At 40.3% G+C, this 24042-nt stretch overlaps 1 protein-coding gene across 2 annotated transcripts in view; it reads right to left on the bottom strand.

Moving 5' to 3' along the window:
• tlcd4b (TLC domain containing 4b) overlaps positions 1-22803 on the bottom strand; it is a 59676-nt gene extending 36873 nt beyond the window's left edge. The window contains exons 1-4 of one of the 2 annotated variants that reach the window (XM_034218398.1): positions 22485-22803; positions 22337-22381; positions 9294-9446; positions 3646-3735 (exon numbers count right to left, since the gene is read on the bottom strand). In XM_034218398.1, coding sequence (XP_034074289.1) covers positions 3646-3735; positions 9294-9439 — 236 coding nt within the window. In that variant the 5' untranslated portion in view covers positions 9440-9446; positions 22337-22381; positions 22485-22803. The remainder of the gene's footprint in view (positions 1-3645; positions 3736-9293; positions 9447-22336; positions 22382-22484) is intronic. The other variant, XM_034218397.1, reaches the window with a different exon arrangement.
• Between the last annotated feature and the right edge of the window lie 1239 nt (positions 22804-24042).

The following is a 24042-nucleotide window of genomic DNA, read 5'->3' as shown; positions in this document are numbered from 1 at the left end:
AATCGATGGCTATTACTTTCTCATAATTCCAGAGATACATCCCATAATTCATCACATTTTTAACATGGAAGTCAATGGAGAACTCTTCAGACTTCAACAATCTTCATGCAACTTCAACTGCTAACTGCTCCTTCATACTTTCACTCAGAAACCTCATTCCAACTTTAAAATGTTACACATCTTTCTGACATTATTGGTGTAACACAAATCTGATTCACACTTTTAGAAATATTAAACATTGTTCAGACCTTGGTAAAGAGGCCTTCTTCAGATTTTAGAGTGCGTGATGTCAGTGTGAGGACAGATTTAATTTTGCCTTCAAATTTTCCAAACCCTACATTCCTGAGACATAATTTTTCATGAGAAACATAGAAAAACATCTCGTAGCTTGAAAAATGTAAAAATAATTAAGCAAAATAAATAAACAAAATGCCTCTTGAGGGCATGAAGTGACAAAAACTTTCAACATGTCTCCATTAAAGCCCATTGTAAGTTCAGCCTCATATTTCCCCACCACAGCAGCCGTACACCTTTAGTTAATCTGCCAAAAAGGCCACATTATTAACCCGGAAGTACACAAAAAGTACACTTCAGATGCTCAAGTTCCTTGACATGCTTCACGCTTTGAAATTTCACTGATATCTGTTACGGTTCTTCAACAAAACGTTCACATGTAAGAGGTTTATCTCTCATTCAGAACAATGCAAATGCTCTCCTCTCACTGATTACTGCACATCACCATGGAAACCTTTGATCTCTGGACACGTCATTGGCTCCGTGTCATGGAACACGATGATGTCATAACTCCAACTGACATGCTCAGAGCAGCAGACTTCAGATAATGGTTAACACAGCTCTACATCTAATCTGATGTTATGTAATGTGGTGTTACTATCCCTCGCCATAAAACAGCAGCAGACTTCAGATAATGGTTAATGGTCCTGCCTTCGACAGCTCTACGTCAATTATGGGGTGTCATCATATGTCGTCTCCATGGAAACGCATCCCTCGCCATGAAACACAATGTCGCTGTAACTCCAATGGACACGGTCCGATCGTCCCCCAAACTTCGCTTGTATATCACCGATCCATGCCTCAACAGCTCTATACCAAATCTGAGATCTCACCATAGGCTGTTGCCATGAAAACGCATCCCTCACCAAAAAGCACAATGTTGTAGTGATACCTATGCAAATGGTCTAAAACAGCACCAGACTTCAGATAATGGTTAATGGTCCGGCCCTCAACAGCTCTATGTCAATTATGGGGTGTCATCATATGCCGTTTCCATGGAAACGCATCCCTCGCCATGAAACACGATGTCGCTGTAACTCCAATGGACACGGTCCGATCGTCCCCAAACTTCGCTTGTATATCCCCGGTCCATGCCTCAACAGCTCTACGCCAAATCTGAGATCTCACCATAAGCTGTTTCCCTCGCCAAAAAACACAATGTTATCGTAACTGATATGAAAATGGTCAACACACCACCAGACTTCAGATGACAGTTAAAGGTAGGGTATGTAAGTTTGAGAAACCGGCTCGAGATCGCTAGAATTTGAAAATACACGACCGGAGAAAATTTGCCACTTCCTTATAGAGCCCCTCCTCCAACACACACATGACCAATGAGGGCACGAGATAAATTTGTGCACAGATGGAAGGCTGACAGGCAGGTAGGCCATCCAGTTATTTTAGCCGGGCCGGCTAAAATGATTGGTTGTGCTTGTTACAGTACTACGGCTTCCACAGATGACATTTCTTTATGGATTTGTTGTCAAAGCACTTAAGATATTCATTGCTATCGGGATGATAAGAGCATTCCATGGAATATAACAAAAAGTGTATCTCGAGCCGGTTTCTCAAACTTACATACCCTACCTTTAATGGTCCAGCCCTCAACATGTCGATGTGCCATTAGTGAGTTTTCCTCAAAAGCTGTTGCCATGGCAACGCATCCCTTGCAATAAAACACGATATTGCTATAACTTCTATGAAAATTGTCAAAAAGTGCTAAAACTTCACGTGTGCTAACAGTCCAGCCGGGAAGACATCTACGGGAAAGTTTTGAGATTTCTTCAAATGCCGTTGCCATGGCAACACAATGCTCTCCATGAAACACGGTTTTCTCATTCCAAACAGCCCAAAACTTCACAGGTTTGGTAACGATGCAGCCATCAACATATCTAAGCGTGGTGTCATCAAATACCGTTGCCATGGCGACAGATAATACGCCATCAAGTTAGTTCAATAGTTTGCAGTTCAAATATTCTACTGCTTTTTCAAGCTTCTTTACTTTCTTTTCTTCTCTTATCACACATTCAAGCTACCAGTGTTCATGTATCATTTCAATCTAAATTCTTCACTCACTTCTTACACATTACTTTTCAGCATTAGCAATTCAGCGTCAGCTTTTCAGCATAAAGCATTCCCACTAGCAATTTCTTCAGGAATTGCATTCTCTAGTTTCCTACAATATCCCCAAATCCAAAGTAAAAATCCCATAATTTCTTTGTCGAGGGAGCCCTAGCAATGCTAACTTTCGAGTCTCCTCATTAAATCCCTTTTCTTGCAGGATTCATCGATGCAGATAGCAGCGAGAGTGGAAGACAGAGAGGAGACAGTAATCAGAGGCTAAATCCACTCAGAGTACGACTCTCCGGAGACTTTGCTGACACATCAGATACACTTGCATCTCTCCAAAGGTATTAAAGTGACGATGCTTCACTACCTCCAACCTCCCATCGTCATCTGTTTCCTCCCCCATTCCCTTGTGAGCTAGTCATGGCTGCCGGTTGGAAAAAGCAGATGTGAAGAGACAGGTTCTTCCTAAAAAGCGCCTGAGGCTTTCACAAATGTTTTATTTACCCTGCCAGAATGACAAAGCATAATGTGTTGGTGTTCACAGTCTCAGAGAGTGTTTAGAGGGTTGTATTTGCTTGCATGTCTCACATTATCCTGCTTTATTACAGTGTATGACATCGCTTGTAAGAGACAAGGTGATTTTTCTCAAAGTTTCCCTATATTTTTCCTCAAAGATGTACATTTAAAGTCCAAACCTTTGAATTTAAGCACATTAAAAGTTCAGTAATCATAATGGAAAAGTATGTTTTTACTGAGTTTTGAATTTTGAAAGCTTAATATTAAACATTTAAAACAATAATAATAGATTCAATTTGTATAGCGCCTTTCAAGGGACCCAAGGCCGCTTTACATGGTGAACAAACAAACAAGGGCAAATAAGAAAGTAAAAAAATAAAAATGAATAAATAGCAACAGTAATTGCGCACTGTCACTTTAAGAGATCGTATCCTGCCACATCTACTCTCAGTGGATTTTACGTGAGATACAAATCTTTTGCCATTTCTTTAATACAGACTTAATAAAACCGTTTTATTTCTATTTTGAGATGTTTATATTTTAGAATTCTTTTAAATTTGTCATTATGTGCAATGCAATTCCCAAAATTTACCAAATTGGGATCAATAAAGTAAATCTTATCCTATTTTATCTTATAAGTGTATTTTTAAAAAAAAACCACATCACATAGTCATGTGTAGGAGTTGATGATCAGCTAGATTTCATTTCTGCTACTACTGTGATTTTGGAGATTTTGTTTATAAATTAACTTTCTGTTCCTCTTACCAGACGGGATCGGCGTTGACCACGTGATCGAACCACAGGATGTACAGACAGAACAAACCCACGATCAGAGCGTGCACAGTCGACACCAACCTGCAAATAAACAAACAAAAAACATATTAAAACAATTGGAAACATGATGACAGATCTATAGTTCAGTTTACAGTCAGTGGATTTGATCAATAATCCCTTAAAATTGTGAATGGGTGGGGGCTTTTTCTCTCTTGTTGAGTAATGTGTAATTGATCACATTAATGTTATCCATGCCACGTGACGGTGACTCCCTCTTTATCCTATACACTGCAAATCTCTGACCTTTGGAGTGTTTATCTGGGCCACTGAGCAGATACTCAGAGGCTCTTATCTCTCAATGCCAGAATCAAAGTTCCTCAACTGTTAACATGCCGCCTCTGGAGGGGACAACAACCCCCGAAAGACCCTGGCTCTTTGCCGTTAATAACTGTGCAATATATACTAGGGATGGGAATTTGAAAGCAAATTTATATTAGAATATTGGATCCCCAAAAAAACCAAAAAAATGATAATACATTTTCAAATATAGAAACCAAACCAAGTTTTCTTTGATATTTTTCTTAAAGGTCTCCTATTATGCTATTTTTAGGCATAAATCAGGGTATATGCAGGAATCTTGAAGTCAAATGTAAAACCTTTTAAGACCTTTTTTAAGACCCTTTCCATACATTTTAAGACCTCATCGCCATTTTGAGTTTTAACCGGTTACCTTGGCAACACATTTGACCTCACATTGACTATATACAGTATTGATTGTCCTTCCTCCTTGTCTTCCAACCATTTGGACGCAAACTTGCATTTCCCCATAACGATGTTGTTTAACAACCGGCGTAAACGGACCTTCGCATGCTATCAAGCAGTGAGCGTGCGATGTCCTGTTCAGATGACGTCAGATCCAACGGGATGCCATAAATAAACTACACAGAATCACACTACGCAATGATTACATTCAGGCAGACTGTAGAATACAACCTCTTTGGACAATTTATATACTTATTGAAAACAAGCTACAAAATGTAATACCTTGGGAAATGCCGTTTAATACTTTTTAAGACCCCGCGGACACCCTGTGAAGGTATTATTATTCAGATTCTGACCCTCAGACCCTTAGTGACTGCATGAGTCCAGTTTTACCGCTGAATCAGAGCGAAGTGTCTAAAAATGGAACGTACTCGGAGGAACTTGGCTAAAGGAAGTGGGAAAAAACTTTAATATAGCCGTGTGTGTGTAGGTTATGTTACCGCTCATGCTGCCACTCTCCGGTTGTTATTTTGATATGTTGTATATAAATAAACAAATGCACGTGATTACTTTAACTACTAAGGTTCATATGACATTTTATTTAAACTTCCTAAATTATATAAATATTTGTATTCAATTTGATCTTTTACTTATTTTGTTTATTGATTATTAATTGTATTTTTTATTGGACATTACACTCTAACTTTTGGTGTTTGTATAACTAATGAAGCTCAGCGCAAGTTCAGCGAGGAAGACCTTCTTTACTCATTTATTTAATATTCCAATGTTACTACTCTCAATAAGTGATCGGGGGCGTCACTCCCCAGCTTAACCAATCATTTCGCTCTATTCTCACAAGCCTATCATAGCGCTCTGCTAATCCTTTTAAATCTGCTCTCCCCTCTGACAGCTGTCATTTCAGGTGACTCTACGCAACCCTCCTCTACCCCTTTAACCTCCTGTCCCTCTGACTCCAGGGTCAAGCTAAGCCACTCTCCTTCAGATCGACCCAACTATCCATTCACCACCAACAGGGTCAAGCTAAGCCACTCTCCTTCAGATCGACCCAACTATCCATTCACCACCAACAGGGTCAAGCTAAGACACTCCCCTTCAGACCGACCCCAACTATCCATTCACCACCAACAGGGTCAAGCTAAGCCACTCTCCTTCAGACCGACCCCAACTATCCATTCACCACCAACAGGGTCAAGCTAAGACACTCCCCTTCAGACCGACCCCAACTATCCATTCACCACCAACAGGGTCAAGCTAAGCCACTCCCCTTCAGACCGACCCCAACTATCCATTCACCACAACCAGGGTCAAGCTAAGCCACTCCCCTTCAGACCGACCCCAACTATCCATTCACCACAACCAGGGTCAAGCTAAGCCACTCCCTTTCAGACCGACCCCAACTATCCATTCACCACCACCACCAGGGTCAAGCTAAGCCACTCCCCTTCAGACCGACCCCAACTATCCATTCACCACCACCACCAGGGTCAAGCTAAGCCACTCCCCTTCAGACCGACCCCAACTATCCATTCACCACCACCACCAGGGTCAAGCTAAGCCACTCCCCTTCAGACCGACCCCAACTATCCATTCACCACCACCAGGGTCAAGCTAAGCCACTCCCCTTCAGACCGACCCCAACTATCCATTCACCACCACCAGGGTTAAGCTAAGCCCCTCCCCTTCAGACCGACCCCAACTATCCATTCACCACCACCAGGGTCAAGCTAAGCCACTCCCCTTCAGACCGACCCCAACTATCCATTCACCACCACCAGGGTCAAGCTAAGCCCCTCCCCTTCAGACCGACCCCAACTATCCATTCACCACCACCAGGGTCAAGCTAAGCCACTCCCCTTCAGACCGACCCCAACTATCCATTCACCACCACCAGGGTCAAGCTAAGCCACTCCCCTTCAGACCAACCCCAGCTATCCATTCACCACCACCAGGGTCAAGCTAAGCCACTCTCCTTCAGACCAACCCCAACCATCCATTCACCACCACCAGTGTCTAGACCCCGGGGGGTTTCATCGGCTCGGTTCTCCCCTCCCGAATGATACTCCTGCACAACGGGGCCTAATCGCCAAAACTCAATTAAATTTATTTGTGTATTCCTGGCAATAAATATGTATTCTCACATCTAAACCGTCTCTCCTGGTTGAAATGTTGTGAAATGAAGCAGCTCTCACAAAACCCAATATCCTCCGGGATAAATAAAACATCCTGACTCCGTTTCTCTCGTTTGCATTGAGAGGTTCCTCCTAAATACACTTGTAGAAACCATTGATTGCACGATTAAAAAAAGAGTGCAGACAACAACAACCACAACAACAGTCTTTTAGATTATGCAGCCACGCTCGATACCAGACCGCCTAACTCTCTCTTTCTTTCTTTGGGAAAGCTTTCTCTCTGCTCTCCTTGCACTTAAGTCGTTGTTACATAAACATCAGACTGACACACTGAGAGCAGCGTTACGCAAGTGCTCTCTGAAGTAAACCATCAGCGCCTGGCCTTTGCATTTCAGTCCACAATACTTTCAAAAAAAGGACACAAAGGCAATTGTGAGCTATATGAATGAAAGCTGAGTCACAACGAGAGAGAGAGAGACATATTTAATTGAATTGGGGAGAGAGAGAGAGACATATTGAATTGAATTGGGGAGAGTGAGAGACATTGAATTGAGGAGAGAGAGAGAGAGACATATTGAATTGAGAGGAGAGAGAGAGAGACATATTGAAATGAGAGGAGAGACATATTGAATTGAGAGGAGAGAGAGAGAGACATATTGAATTGAGAGGAGAGAGAGAGAGACATATTGAAATGAGAGGAGAGAGACATATTGAAATGAGAGGAGAGAGACATATTGAATTGAGGATAGAGAGAGAGACATATTGAATTGAGAGGAGAGAGAGAGAGACATTGAATTGAGGATAGAGAGAGAGACATATTGAATTGAGAGGAGAGAGAGAGAGACATTGAATTGAGGATAGAGAGAGAGAGACATATTGAATTGAGGATAGAGAGAGAGATACATTGAATTGAGGATAGAGAGAGAGAGACATTGAATTGCGGACAGAGACATATTGGAGAGAGAGAGAGAGAGAGAGAGAGAGAGAGAGAGAGAGAGAGAGAGAGAGAGAGAGAGAGAGAGAGAGAGAGAGGCTAATAACTAAGAGTCATTTTTAGAGGCCGAAAGAAAAGTGCTTCTCAGAGAGTCTTTATATCTTACATTTAGGGCATGCTTTCTGCCGGTGAATCCCTAAAATCTAGAGGTGAAATACTGTATGTTTAGTGATTAATACACACAGTATTTTGTGAAATATCTGTTCCAACATGACAAAGTTTACGAGATGGTTAGCACATTGCATCCATGGTTTAAAACGCTACACATTTTTTTTGTCGTTTGTTGAAAAGCTCAGAGAAATTTCATTTACACTTTGGGAAATATGCTTATTAACTCCATTTCCAATAGTAAAGTGGGTTGATTACTGGTGCTATTGACAAACAATGAAGCTGGAGATAGCGGTTTAGCATAGCTTACGACAAAGACTGGAACAAGGGGGTAGTGAGCTTCAGAGGAGCAGCAAGGAGTTTTGTTAACAAAGGAGCTCATAACTAAGCGTCTGTGAGAGATGTTATGTAACTACGAGTTGTTGTTGGCCTCTGAACTTCACCCTGAGAGTTTCTTAAAGTGCTTCACGGTACAGCTGTGAGGAATGTTGATGAGTTGTCCAGAGGCACACAAGGGGCCATCTTTAAAAAGAGGTGACGGAAAAGTGCTATTCTGGGGGCGTCGTGGCAACACTTCCTGTACGAGTGAGCAGCGAAAGAAAACTTTAAAAATGCACTTTTTATATAGATTCAATCCAGGGGTGTCCAAACTTTTTTCTCCGAGGGACACATACAGAAAAATATACGAAGGGCTGGGCTGCTCACAGGAGGTTTATCGCCTTATCAGTTCAGTTATAAGTTAGCAAAATCAATCAAATGTAGGTGCTTGAAAAAAACTGCTTAAATCAAAGCTCTCCATACGGTTTAATAAACATTTTTGGCAGTTCATTCTTTAAATGGATTGCTTATAATCCCTCCACCTGATCCTGGGTGTGGCATCATTAGCAGGCATTATCATTGCCAGGCGTTATCATTGCCAGGCGTTATCATTGCCAGGCGTTATCATTGCCAGGCATTATCATTGCCATCGACTCCGAGTCCCTCCAGGATGACTGAACTTCTCACGTTATCCCTAAGGAAGATGCCAGCCACCCTCCGGAGAAAAAAAAAATGTCTGCCTCTTCAAATTCAATTCAAAGGTTTTATTGTCATAAGCTACTATATAATCAAATTTAAAAAATAGTGCAAAAAGTCTATATACATGTAAATAGAATATGATATGTACAAGAACAGAGTATGAAATCAAATATTGTACATTAACGTGTTTTTGCAGTGATAACTATTTATATAAATAAGTACATTGCAAGATGACAAACGGGAATGTTTATCGGGCTCTTGTATCCACTATCTTGTTCTTTCGGTTATGCCCTAATCATATATAAAGTGTGAAAGAGAGGTGTGTGTGTGTGTGTGTGTGTGTGTGTGTGTATGTGTGTGGCCTAGCATTACTATACTTGTGGGGACCTAAATCTGTTTACAGTCACGTGTGGGGACTCGCCTCCCTTATGGGGACAAAATGGAGATCCCCTTGAGGGGAATCATTAATTTTAGGGTGAAGACTTGGTTAGGGTTAGGCATGTGTTGGTTATGGTTAAGGTTAGGATAAGTCTCCAGGAAATGCATGCAAGTCAATGTAATGTCCCCTGAAGTGACGTATACATGGTATGTATGTGTGTGTGTCTCACCTGGAGTTCCACTCTGTGCGTTTGTTGAGAGGAACACGTCCATACCCCGGCGTGATGATCCAGGAGAAGTGAGGGCTGGCCACCGAGAAGAGGAACTGGAAACCCACAAAGCTGCCAGCGACCACGGTCAACTCTCTCGTCTCCATCACTCACCTAAACACCCGACAGAGGGGGAGGGGGAGATACACAAGGACAGGTTCAATCGATGACTGTCATGCGGCAGTAGAAGTGGATATATCGCTTTTCCTAAGCTAGGTGGAATAAGGGCGAGGGGTTAGAGCAGTGGTTCTCAAATGAGGGTACGCGGACCCCTAGGGGTACGTTGGAGTACTGCAGTGGGTATGTGAGATTTATTTTATGTTAATGAAAAAAAAAACATTAGTAATGTATTTAAACAAACTACTAATAGTAGATTAACTACTTTATTCAAAGGTTTACAGAAACTCTGGATAATAAAATGGGGAAAATAAACGGGGTGCTCTCTTTTCCTCTCCCTCTCCTGACAGCCTGTCAGTCTCGTGCAGCTCGCTGAACCTATAATAAGTGACCCGACAGTAAAGAATACATATATTTCTTATAACTATTTTAGCTAGTTCCAGAGTAGATAAACTAACTAAGTGTGTTAGGTCTAACTGTATTTTGCTCCGCTCACCGGTCCGTCACAGCGGCGGAGCTGTGATCATGCAGAGCTGCGTGTTCTCTGTCAGCAGCAGCTGATCGGATCTCTCTCTCTCGCGGCCGGTTATACTTCACTCGCGTTTATGTCCAAATCTATCAGATCTAGCTAGTTCTAGTTAATCATATGACTGCCTGCTTATCAAAGGACCTAAACAATAAGCGTTGCTTGGCAACGGCTTGTGGCTGCAAAGTATAGCATTATGCATATGTTTATATGAGGGGTCAAAATCCCATGCTCATAAAATGCTCATATATCTTTTATATCTCTTCATTCCCCACGCCCCAAAATAAATAAATATACCAATTTTAGGAAAAGTAAGGAAGTTTGAGCAGTGTGGGTTTTATATTAACAGTTACACATATTTCAAACCATGAAGTGTAATAACTGCAGTTTGCCTTCCTGTCAGAATGACAAAGATCCTCAGTGAAGCACAAACCCATGTTTCACTACATTGTAAATACAACGTATTAAAAAGATCAGTTCAATGCAGCTAATGTCATCTTAGTGTTATTGCATGATGTTAAAATTGGTTTGCCATGAATTTAGTGATGGATTGTAAACATTTGAAATGTAGCATTTAAGTGTTTCTCAGTTACAAAGTTGTTGTTTTAATAAATCAGACACTGATGGTGCAGCGCTGTACCTCTTTATATAGGCATTTTTTCCTTAACAAATTGTTTTTGCGCTGGTACTTGGCTGAATTATTTTTTCAAAGGAGGTACATTATTAAAAAAAGTTTGAGAACCACTGGGTTAGGGGATTGGGAGTTGGAGGCAAGAGTGAAAAGGTGAGATTTGAGGGATTGTTTGAATGATGTGAGAGTGTTGGCAGATCTGACGTTTATTATTATTAAGCTGTCTTTGGCTCTTTCCTGCTGTAACAATGTACATTTCCCCTCTGTGGGACGAATAAAGGGATGGTGATTGTGATTCTGTGAAGCTGGCCCCGTGTGGTTCATCCAGTCCACAAAGAGAGAGAGAAAGGGGGAGAAACAGGAGGTGGGGGGGAGAAAATGTCCAAGCCTGTCTAATGCAAGTGACATGACATTAGACAAGCTTACAGAGAGGGAGAATGAAACGGTAAAGGAGAAAGAGAGGAAGTGTGGTATGAAGAGTTTGAATACGGTGGAACAGCATTCACATTTATAAGCATATTTTGCAACGGGATTACAGAGGCGATTTGATTGGAGCAAATCCCTGAGAAGAAAACAAAGGCTGAGCTAAAAGAAAAGAGGATTGTCCAGATGGAGCGATAAGTTCAGCTCATGAGAAATAAGACTGTGGAATACGTTTTTTGTCTGTATTTGACTTAAAAGATGCACGTCTGTCGACCCTTTTCTAGGTTTGAATCATCTAGTATTTTAGTTTATTTCCTTGTCCATGACACTGTAATTTATCTCTCAGATTTCAGTTTGATAAGTACTTACTTCAACAATGTTTATTTACCCTTATGTTTGTATCAACTGTACATAAATGGTGCAGGAATGAGTCCTAACACCCAGAAATGAGTTAGCATTTTGTCTCAAAGTTTAGTGAACGTGTTTGACAAGAAGCCTTAAAATAAGGTCTGTGGTTAACACTAGCTGAAGAGATTTTTAAATGTTTGAATACATCAGTAAATACCCCACTGGCGAGTGTCCAATGCTTATGTGTGGCTTTAAAACGTCAGATGCTAACAAGTGTCTAAATGAGACGACTAAACGTCAACACGCTAACATTAGCCGCCTTTAGCTTAGCGTCATGTGACCGTTCTGTAGTTTATTTATAGCCTAACGTTAGCTTTGTACTACTGGAGATAGCATTGATGCTTCTAAAATCATACAATGGCGTTAACATGTGGAGATAATCCTGCTCAACAAAACGTGTAAGCGTCAGTATGTGTGTTAGCCACAGAGCTTATTTTATGCAATATTCTGAAATCCAATAGTAAAATCCATTGCTTTTTATCAAAAGAACCATGTGATGCTAACTTTTTGGTGGGACTGCTAAAGCTACGTCATAACTGCATCACTCTTTAGATATGACTTCCCTTATTGAGGACACACTAATTGATCTCACAGATGAAGGTATCATCTGATAATTCTGCTGCTCTGTACAAGAAGGGACAGAGCAGACTCTTTCTGCTGAGGAGACTGAGGTCTTTCGGGTCACTCCTTCAGACATTTTATGACTCTGTTGTGGCATCAGCCATTTTCTATGGTGTCAGCATCTCGGCTGCTGACAGGAAGCGACTGAACAGACTGGTAAGGAAGGCCAGCTCTGTCCTGGGGAGTCCTCTGGACACTGTGGAGGTGGTGGGAGACAGGAGAATGGCAGCCAAGCTGTCCTCCCTGCTGGACAATGTGTCCCACCCCCTCCAGGACACCCTGTCCTCACTGTGCAGCGATAGGCTGCTACACCCCCGCTGACTCACGGAGAGATACCGCAGGTCCTTCCTTCCTGCAGCGGTCAGACTTTACAATCAGCACAGCCCCTAGTTGACCCTAGGGCTGCTCAGTTAATCGTATTTTAAATCGCGATTATGACTTGCAACGATTACGAAAACAACGTAATCGAAATAAAACGATTATTTTTTTATTATTACTTTTTTTTTTTTTTTTTTTTTCAGTTGAATTATACTTAAAGTTCAGGGTAATCAACTGTTCAAAGAAAATGTCTCCAATAAATTGATGTTTTCAAAGTAAATGGATAATCGTTTTTAATAATCGTGATATCAATTATTGACCCAGTGGAGTGAGTGGAATATGTTGAATATGTTTTAATGGCTGTCTGTTAAGGAGTTTTCAGGTTGTGACAGTGCACTGCAACATGTTTGTTGATCTTGTTTATTGGTATTTATTATTTTGATATTATTTATTTAAGTGTAGATATGAATGTATAATTTATTTTATATTGGTTTTTCAGTTGATTACCCTGAACGTATAATTCAACAGTTAAAAAGTTCAAATTATGATTTGTATTTGTGTTAATGTACAATAAATGGATGTTTTCAAAGTCAATGAATAATCGCATTTAATAATCGCAATTACAATCATTGACCCAAATAATCGAGATTATGATTTTTGCCATAATCGAGCAGCTGTTGACCCCCCCCCCCCCACAACACAGACTATATCACCCCTTGCTGCTAAATACCAACAAACTATGTGCAATATATAAATGCCGTTAATAACTAATATATACATGGCTGCTAAATCCTTAGAACTGTTACAGGATGTGTATTTTTTTTAATTATGTAATTTTGTATTATATCATAACTTAGTACTTTTTTTTAATGCATGTCACATATGTAACATGAAGCTGTCTGTGGCTCTTTTCCCTGCTGTAACGACGCACATGTCCCCTCCGTGGGACTAATAAAGGTGTTCTGATTCTGATCTGACAACAAACGCGGGCGTTGTATGTAGAGCAGGGGTTCCCAACCCCCAGTCCGCGGACCGGTACCGGGCCGTGGAGGTGTTACTGCCGGGGCGCGAAATAGCTGTGAGTTTATCGTAATATTTGCAGAATTATAAACATATCAAAATATTTTATCATAATATGTTTTTCAAAAAGTGTTTAATTTTTGCACCTATACCAGTCATATTATTTCATCCAGTAGCCTAGTTACACTTTCACCAGAAAACCGTTGAAAATGGCTTTTATGATGTTCGAGGGATTCGGCGGATCAGCCTGGTCTCAGCCTCTTGTGCGCACGAGAAAGTTACCGGTGCGCCAAGTAGGAAGAGGAGCGCACAGGAGACAACCGTTTAATTGCAGACTGTTATGTTTATGTGGGGAAATGGCAGTGCATACATTATTTGAGATATATTTCAAACTCGGACTTCATTTTCAGGACATGTCGGCCAGGGGTGTAGAGCTATTTCTTTAAGCACCGGATTCGCAAAACAGGAGAGTAAACCAGTCTGCCTTGATCTATGAATTCATGTCCGTGACTCTCACGGTATCTGCTGCCCGCAGCTGTTTTATAGAAGGAAAACCTCCTTCACTTCATGAAATGGCTGCAGCATCAGGAGGCAGCGGGACGTGTAACTGCGCCTCTGAGAAGTAAAGCACCAGCGGGTAAAGATGTGCCTTTTTACGCACCGCCTTCGCTGTGTTTACCTCCATCAGAACAGCTTAAGAGTGACTGCAGGCTGCTACGTGTTAACCACACACACACCTCTCTACACACATCGAACTGCCCGATTACTCCCCCGTTTATTAGTTTTATGAAGGAGATGTCCAGTCACCAAGGCGCATGATATGTGTGTGTGTGTGTGTGTATGTGCTCTGCTCAGTTCTGTGTGTTCGGTGTGTTTGTGTCTGTCCGACACTGGCATTTGTTTTCAAATGACCATGAACAGTAATTTACACACATCTGGCTAACTCCATAGATAGCCTATATGCGGGTGTTCCCAAAATAAATTAGTTTAATCTCGATGTAGTGCTAAATGCTGTCGGACGTGCACCGGAACGAACGTCACTATCATAATATCTTCTGAAAACAAATGCCTAACACACACACACACACACACCTCCTTCATAATGCGCCTTCTCCTTGTTTTCCCATGATTATCCGTAAATCATACAAACAAAACCAAAACGTTGATTTATCCGTTTTCCCGTTTTAAGGTCGGTTTTTTGGTTTTCCCGAAAAACCAAAAAACGACACCGGTTATTTTTTAAACGTTGTTAATATGTTTTGGATGCATATTGTTCTAGTATTTGTTCAGGCTGTTACATACAATTAGCCTCTGTTGCTACCTGCTGGTGGCGAGTAAATATTAAAATCAGTTAACATTTGAATGTATCTTCCGGTCCTTGGCACAATAAAGGTTGGGAACCCCTGATGTCGATGACGTGGAAGCAGCTGACTTTAGAACACATACTTATGCTCAGGCAGAGATCTGTTTACTCTCACTCAGCTCAACAAACTACAGGCCTGTGTTTTCACATCCGAGGCAATCAGTGCACCATTGTGAGCCCCATTGAAAACAGGAAGACAAGTTTGATCAGATGCCTTTTAAGCCTCAGTTAAATGACAACATGATTCATTCATGGTAGATTGAAGTAACTGCTCTGATTGTAGTCTTTTATGATGTTGACAAAACAACATTCTGACTTTCCATGGTCTCTGTTTTTCTCTGGGTAGCGCTGGAGTATTAGGACTAATCAGGGAAATGTACCCTTATATCTAAGATTTAGGAATTAAGGGGCAAGTAAAGCAGTCTGTGGTCTTCAACTCCGACTGAGGAATAGAAACAGCCTGACATTGAAAACACTTTGTTCCTCATTTCCATTTTTTGTTTTGTCTGCAGATAAAACTAAACGTCTGGCTTTTTTGTTTAGCTTCCAACTGTCCACCTGTTTACATCTGCACTTACAGAAATCGGCCGTATAATAGAGCATAGAGTTATTGAAATGTTAATGGGAAACACAATAAGTAATAGTGCAATATCGAAAGGCAAAATATGTAAACAATTATCTGAATGATGTCCTGTCCAACATTCGATCAGAAAATAAATCATGGTTTGGTACGGATCCTCTAAAAAATAAATAAATACACCATGATCATTTGTATCAGGGTTCATACACTTATTCACCAATGATTTTCAATGACCTCTCCAGGATCTTTACCTAATTTTCCATGACCAAAAAAATGACTCTTTCTCAGCGGTACGACTGAAAATGGTTTATTTGAACATGGAAAGGAAAATCAGGTCTGCATCTGAAACATGTCGTGCCTATCTAAAACAAATCCAATAGTAGACTTACTGGCTTACGCTTAAGCAACTCAAATCTCTCACCAGCAAAACACCTCGTCAGTTAAATGCCATTTTACGTTTCATTACTATACGGTAGGGGTGTAACGGTTCACAAACATTTCGGTTCGGTACGTACCTCGGTTTTTTGGTCACGGTTCGGTTCGGTACGTTTTCGGTACAGCAGAATTTTTTTTCACAGAACAAAACATATATATATATATTTTTTTTATTATTATTAAACTGTGAATAATGTATTCACTCAAATAAATACAAAATATAATAAAATAAACATTAAGGTGCAGCATTTCGATGAACTGAAATAATCTGTATTTGAACTTTACTGTAGGCTACTAGTACTCACAAAACATAAACTATTAGTTTTGGGTTTTTAATTATTATTAAACTGTGAATATTCACTCAAATAAATACAAAATATAATAAAATAAACATTAAGGTGCAGCTTTTCGATGAACTGAAATAATCTGTATTTGAACTGTACTGTACTAGTTCCTAAGCAGCCAGTTTGACATTATGACTTGCTTGTCATTGTATTTTCATGTTTTTTTAAAGAAAAATGAACTTGTCCACATTGCTTGCTGAAAGGGCAGATCTGCTGGCACTAACAATGTCTCCTGCTGTGGAGAACACCCTCTCGCTAGGGACAGAGGTAGCAGATACAGCCAGGTAGCGCTTTGCTAACATTGCAACATAAGGATAGTTGGCGTTTGTAATAGCTTTGGCTCGGTCTGATCTTTTTGCGAGTGGTGGAGGCTTACATGCTAGCGGGAGTTGGGTTTGCACTTCAGTCTTTTTTCTTTTGGTACCGGTGATATTCACGTTCGGGTGATGCCTTTTCAAGAGTGTGCAAGTTTGATGTATTGCCAGCCGCGTAACTAATTTTAGTTGAACAATGCCGACAAACAGCTTTGGTTCGGTCCACCTGTCTTTGTCCGTCATCCTTGTACGTAACTGCGAAACCAAAATGTTCCCAAACCGGAGACTTCAATGATGCTGGAGGATTTTCGAGCTCAACTTTATCTGCGTTCGCCATTAATTTTCGATAGTTCCTCAAATTACTGACTACATTTGAACGCATCCCTCTGACCAGCTCTCATAGTATGCCTCTCATCCAATGAAATGACTTGCTCGCTCTATGACGCGTTGAACCTAATGTGACCAAATTACTCTGAATGCTGCGACGCAGCACCTGAGATTACTTCCAAAAAGTTGTTCACGTTCTCAATTTTTTACGTTTAACGTTATATTCGTTCGGTACACTTCGGTACACACCTGTACCGAACCGAAGGGCCCGTACCGAATAATTTCGGTACGGGTACGTGTACCGTTACACCCCTACTATACGGTAATTATTATCATTATAGTATTACTATTTCGGCGATTAGATAAAATATAAATTATATTTGATGCAACTTTAGTTACATTTCCATAACTTTTCCAAAACGTTGGGAAAAATATTGTTTTCCATAACTTTCCCAGGGCCTGGAATTAGCTTTTTGAATTTCCATGACTTTTCCAGGTTTTTAATGACCGTAAGAACCCTGTGTATCTATTTCTCAACAATAGTGTGAATAATGTTTGAAAAATTATAATTTCTGGGACGCCATATAGCTCAATTGGTAGCGCTGTTTAAATAAAAAAAAAAATACAAATAATACAAATGTAATTAAATATATAAATTAAGTCTATCCTCATCATGACCTCTCACTTGTTCTTTAGGAACGTAAATTTGTTGCGACACACCGTGCACACGTTGTCCTGGACTCTGGCCTGAGAAACGTACCGACTCTCAGATTAAAGACAAGCCATTTAAAATCACTTATTCCAGGAGGCTATTAGGATTGAGCAAGTAGAGATTAACATCCACCAGACACAAAGGAGGAAGCGTCATATTATAATGTAGGGATACATGTTAGGAAGGCCTTCTCTTTCGCTAAGACACTCGCGTCATTCAGCCTATGGAAAGGCATATGACACTTCAGGCATGCAGCCTACATTAAGTTCTATTTTTACACTTCAAAAATGTCCAAAGTCATGCATGCATACTGCTCTGTCAGACACAAGGAAACAAAGCACCCCCCAAGACAAAGTGCCACCAACAAAACACATCATGTGAAATAATGCCGTGAAGATTGTGTCTTTGCAACCAGAGGCAATCTCCAGAACAATGTTACAGAGCTCGAAGAAGTCCTCAGGTTTTCACTTAAGTAAACGTCCGTCAAAGTATTGGCGATAAAATATACTTAAAGTACCAAAACTCAAAGTATATTATAAGAGTAACGGCCGTTTCAGAATCATATATATAAATAGTAGGGCTGTCAAACGATTACAATTTTTAAATCAGATTAATCACAGCTTAAAAATTAATTAATCATAATTAATCACCATTCGAACTATGTCCAAAATATGCCATTTATTTATGCATATTGTTGTGGGAATGGAAAGATAAATGAAAGAAGGCGGATATATCCATTTAACATATATGTTTATTATAACATTTTTCTGCGTGTCAAAATGAAAGACAACCCACACACCTATCAATCATCAAACCGTGGGGTCTTAATTCATTACGTGTTGATTTCTATCAACGGGGGAGTACTTCAGGAAAGTCGACAGAGGGGGGGCGGCTAGTGGAGTACTTCGTAACCACAGAGTGTGAACGTTGTGATCAGCTGTTTTAGCGCAGTTCTCCAGTGAAGGGGGGGGGGGGGGGGGGGGGGGGGGGGAGTCTCCCTCCGCAGCCGGTTGGCGTAGTTTTGGCACAATTCCGTTGTACAGACCGACGTTAACAGCAGCCCTGTCTGTGCACACGGAGACCGACTCTGTCGTCCGGTGATCTAACCGTCTTCTGGAAAAGCTTCACAAGTACATCGGTACGCATTTCAGATTACGCACATAACCTGCGTACCAGTTATGTGCACCCCGTACTACAGCAAAAGTATTCTCCGTCTGGACTTCCTGCAACAACACCACGCCGTTATCTTGATTCTGATTGGCCAGAAGACATTATCAAAGATGTTCTATTGAGAAGACGATCACTACGTGACAAAAGTTTACAAAACCGTTTCTAGTATTTCCAGACAAGTGGCTACTGAAATCAATCTTACTAACTGCTGTCTGTGCAATTTACTCCGCGCGAGTTGGCGGACTTTATTTTGCTTCCTTTAACATCATTTTTCATGGTGGGGCTAAGCCATTTCTTAGTATGGGTGTAGCCTACCCCAGCCATACCCTGGCGCTGCCACTGGTGGGATGTATGGGGCGGGACATTCTGCACATGCGTTAAATGCGTTAAATATTTTAACGCAATTAATTCAAAAAATGAATTACCGCTGTTAATGCGATAATTTTGACAGCACTAAAATAAATATATATATATATATAACTGGATTATGATGAATGTGTTCATCACAGCTGGTGGAGGTGCAGCTAATGTAATTAACTTGTTATACTACTGTTGGGTATGGTAACCTATAATTATATGTCAATGTGTTTATTTAGAAGTTGATTTATAGTTTATAATCTGAATCGGTAAAGTGTAGTGGAGTAAAAAGTACAATATTAGCCTAAGAAATATAGTGGATTAGAAGTACAAGTAGCATACAGTTAAAATACTCGGGTAAAGTACCTCAACATTGTACTTGAGTAAATGTACTTCATAACATCCCAACTTCCACTTCAGTTTTTAGTTGAAAAATATATTTCTGATAGATAATGAACCGTACGGGTATGCTCTGTGTTCAGTTATTATGCTCCAAATATCTGAACAAACTCAAAAGTCTTACACTGCACTGTATCTTTTATTCTTGTAATGTATACAGGTCTTCTTCCATTTTAGCTTGTTTTAATGACTGTTTTGAAATGCACTTAAATAACGTGTCTTGATACACACATGAACTTGCCTTACCTTCAGAATCAACACAGAAATGGATCCCAATAGATGGGATTTCTGACATTTTCCTAAAACAGGTTTCCCACAAATCACAGCATCTGTAAAACAGGCCACCCCCTACTCCATTTCAATTCTCAAAGACACTTGCATCACCAGGGATTCCTCCTCCTCCTTTGTTGTTGTCCCCAGCAGCTATGCTCTTCCCAGGCCACGTTGATCATATGCAGCGTGGTCCTGAATAATTCATGTCCATTCTTCACCTGGCAGGCGGCCACACACACACACACACACACACACAACAACACACACACACACAAACATGAGGAACAACACACACACACACACACCACATTACACGAAAAACACCACACACGAAACACATCAACACACACACACACACACACAATACACCCCAACACCACACACACACCACGCACACACACACACACACACACAACACTACAACACCACACAGCAACAGCACACACCAAACACAACACATACACACACTACACAACAACACACACACACACACACACACACACACACACACACACACACACACACACACACACACACACACACACACACACACACACACACACACACACACACACACACACACACACACACACACTACACACACACACACACACACACACACACACACACACACACACACACACACACACACACACACACACACACACACACACACACACACACACACACACACACACACACACACACACACACACACACACACACACACACACACACACACTCACACACACTCACACTCACACTCACACTCTCTCTCTCTCTCTCTGCCTTCCACGTTTGACCTTGTTTCTCCGGACTATATCTTACTGCTGTCAGCTAACCGTGACCCCGTGACATATCGAACACACATAAATAAAAAAAGCGGTTCAATTTCCCTCTCTGTTCTTCTGGAAATCTACACCGGCTTCGGTCTGTAATCAATGTACCGCATTGCTACACCATTGCATTGTTTCAAGGCACAAATCTTGCCCAGCCTGATCTGAAGAATCTTGGCAGGCAGGCAGGCAGGATGGGTCATGACATGAATCCTGATCATTAAGTGCTCATTACATCCCTTTTATCAGACAGAGGTGTTAGCAAGATAGCCTTCAGACTCTCTTATAGCACAGTGACAACTGGCAAGTGAAAGGCAAAGTAGCAGGAATTGATACTATAACTGGGGATTTTTGCCCAATTAAACGGACATAGATGTTAGCAGTTAGCATTCAAACTCAAGATTATTGTACACCTTGTAGCATAGTGGCAACTGGCGTGTGAAAGGCAAAGTCAAAGCATCTGAAATTGGCTTTTTATTCTACTTGTAAATGGAAATTATTGCACAGAGGGAGATGCTAACAGGTTAGCATAAACTCATCATCTTGTGCAGCTTTTAGCAAAATAGCAACTGAGATTATTGCCCAATTTATCGGATGAAAATGTTAGCAGTTAGCATGAAAACTCAAGAGTATTGTGCACCTTATAGCACAGTGAAATACAAAGGTTTGGTCATGACTATATACTGATAAATGACTGGTGAGTATTGTGCACCCCATAGCACAGTAACAACGTTGGGGGTGAAATGCAAAGTAAAAGTAGCTGTAATTGGCTAGCAGAGGTTAGCACATCAACTCAGCATCTTGTGCATATTTTAGTGAAGTTAACCGAGTTTATTGCCCAATTAATTGGACATAAATGTTCCCAGTTAGCATGCAAACTCAAGGGTATTGTGCACCTTGTAGCACAGTGCAATGCAAAGGTTGGGTCATGACTATATACTGATACGTGATAGCTGCCCTTTTAGCAAAGAGACTCAGAGTTTGGTGTATTTGAAGCTAATGCTCCAGCACTTCAAATGCTTTTTGAAAGGGAATGTACTTGCAGGTTTCTTGTCTGATTGCACTTAGCTTTGGGTAAATGCAATCTAATGTATGTGAAGGAGTAGCAGTGGTTAGCCACCTAGCATGTTAGCATATACACAGCATCTTGTGCACCTTATAGCCAAGTAGCAACTGAGATTAGCAGTTAGCATGATGCACCTTATAGCACAGTGAAAGGCAAAGGATGGGTCATGACTATATTCTGTTTGGTTTATTTGAAGCTAATGTACCAGCAATTATAAATAGCTTTTTGTAAGGGGATGTACTTGCAGATTTCTTGCTATTCTGAGTTTGTATCTATATGTGTGATTGCACCTACAGTATGTCGCTTTGGGTAAATGTAATGTGATGTAATGTGAAGGAGTAGCAGTAATTGGATACCTAAAACTAGTGATAATTGCCCTTTAGTCGGACATACTCAGAGTATTTTGCACCTTAGAGCACAGCAGCATTTGGTTCATTTGAAGCTAATGCACCAGCATATAAAATGGCTTATTGAGAGGGATGTACTTGCAGGTTCGTGCTCTTCTGAGTTTGTATATTTATGTATGGCTGATTGCACATATTGTGAGTATAATGTAATGTGAAGGAGTAGCAGTAATTCGCTACCCCTCCTTGATAAATCTATTATGCTTTGCAGTAAAGGTGGAAACACAGAGAGGCACTGCAGGGGGAATGGTGACTCAAATACAGGCCACGTTATCAATAAGGGTTACCTAGCTTTAAAATACTGATATATATATCAACAAGGAGCCAAAATAAGATAATACGCAACCCCTTTTTTCGCACCTTGATGCTAAAGCTACGTATGCTGTTGTTGACGAAGCCCAAGACCTGTATGGTAAAGAAAAATGTCGTAAAAAATAATAATGTGACATAAAAACAACAAAGAGGATATTTGATGAGATGGAAAGCAGTACAAGGAGAGCTGTGTTACCTGTTATCCGTCGCATAGGTCTGTGTAGGCGGATAAAGCTCCCGTTTAGCCTCCGTCTTCTCCACTTTCTTTACGTTAGCTAGCAAGTCGGCTAAAGTGATACAGCCCGCTCGCGACCCACGGAAAGAACAGAGAGAAAAAGCCTCGCGCACAACGCCGGGTGCCAAACACCATTACACCCGGAAGTAAATAAGCTTTTTTTAATCTAAGCTGTATTTTTCTTTCACTGCCATGTGATTCCAGGTCCGAGAGAAAAGTTTTATCTCGTTTTATTTTGGCTTTCACAGTATAAGGACCAACCGGTGATGTCGATACATTGCCACCCCTTTGCACACGCCCCCCCCCAAGAGAGAGAGGGGCGACACCCACAATGAACAAAGACCAAATGCAATATTTAGTCGTTTCTTTAACAGAAAGACGCATTAATAAACAGTACTGTAAATGCACCAGTGAGTCGAGAGGCTGTTGTTGTCTGTTATATCTGGGCAACTCAGATGTTTGAAGGTTGCCCTAAAAACGCATTATAATATTGCAAAGTATATAATAAAATAACATTAATAAAACAAATATTATGATTATTAATATGCATGTATACGTAGGCCTATATTTTTTTCCTTTTTTATATATTTGTATTTTATATATATTTTATTTTATTAAATTAATATTTTGTTTATATATACAATTTTGCTGTCATATTATTATTATATTCATTATGCATGACCATATACATGTATAAACAATTTTTTTATTTGCTTTGAAAGTCTTCATTTATTACTACTTAATTTATTCATTTTTATTTATTTTTCATATCATTACCATATAGATACAAAAAACTGCATTTGAATTTAAGGACAACGATGGCATGTTTTTTGGTTTTGTTTTACCTATACTGCCAGTGCCAGAGTAGTATAAGTATATATGTATAAACCTCAAAAGTCAATACATTTTCCTCCACTAAATGTATTTAATCCCTTTAGTTACTTTACAGATGTGGATGAATGATGTGAAATATAATCAAGTGTTAAATCAGACTTTAGTTCCACCTGGAGTAAATCCACCAGCTACCCTGCAGTATACAAAGTCATTCAAACTAGCTGCTCCTTTACCAGCTTTGAGAACACTTTCATGATCAATCATTATAAAACACATCATATATATTATTCTGAAATGGACCAATCTGCACAATGACTACTTTTACTGTCGCTACTTTCACTATATTTTGATGATAATACTTTTCTACTTTCACTTGAGGAACATTTTGAATGCAGGACTTTTACTGTAACAGAGTATTCCTACACTCTGGTACTTCTACTTTTACTCAAGTACAAGATCTGAGTACTTCTACTTTTACTCAAGTACAAGATCTGAGTACTTCTACTTTTACTCAAGAACAAGATCTGAGTACTTGTACTTTTACTCAAGTACAAGATCTACTTCTACTTTTACTCAAGAACAAGATCCGAGTACTTGTACTTTTACTCAAGTACAAGATCTGAGTACTTCTACTTCTCCACCTCTGTTATAATGCAACGTAGTGAAACAAATTTGAGGTTGGATT

This window comes from Gymnodraco acuticeps, unplaced genomic scaffold (assembly GCF_902827175.1).
Source record: "Gymnodraco acuticeps unplaced genomic scaffold, fGymAcu1.1, whole genome shotgun sequence".
NCBI lineage: Eukaryota > Metazoa > Chordata > Actinopteri > Perciformes > Bathydraconidae > Gymnodraco > Gymnodraco acuticeps.
Note: the sequence above shows the minus strand (reverse complement) of the source record. Positions and strands in the feature narration are given on the sequence as shown.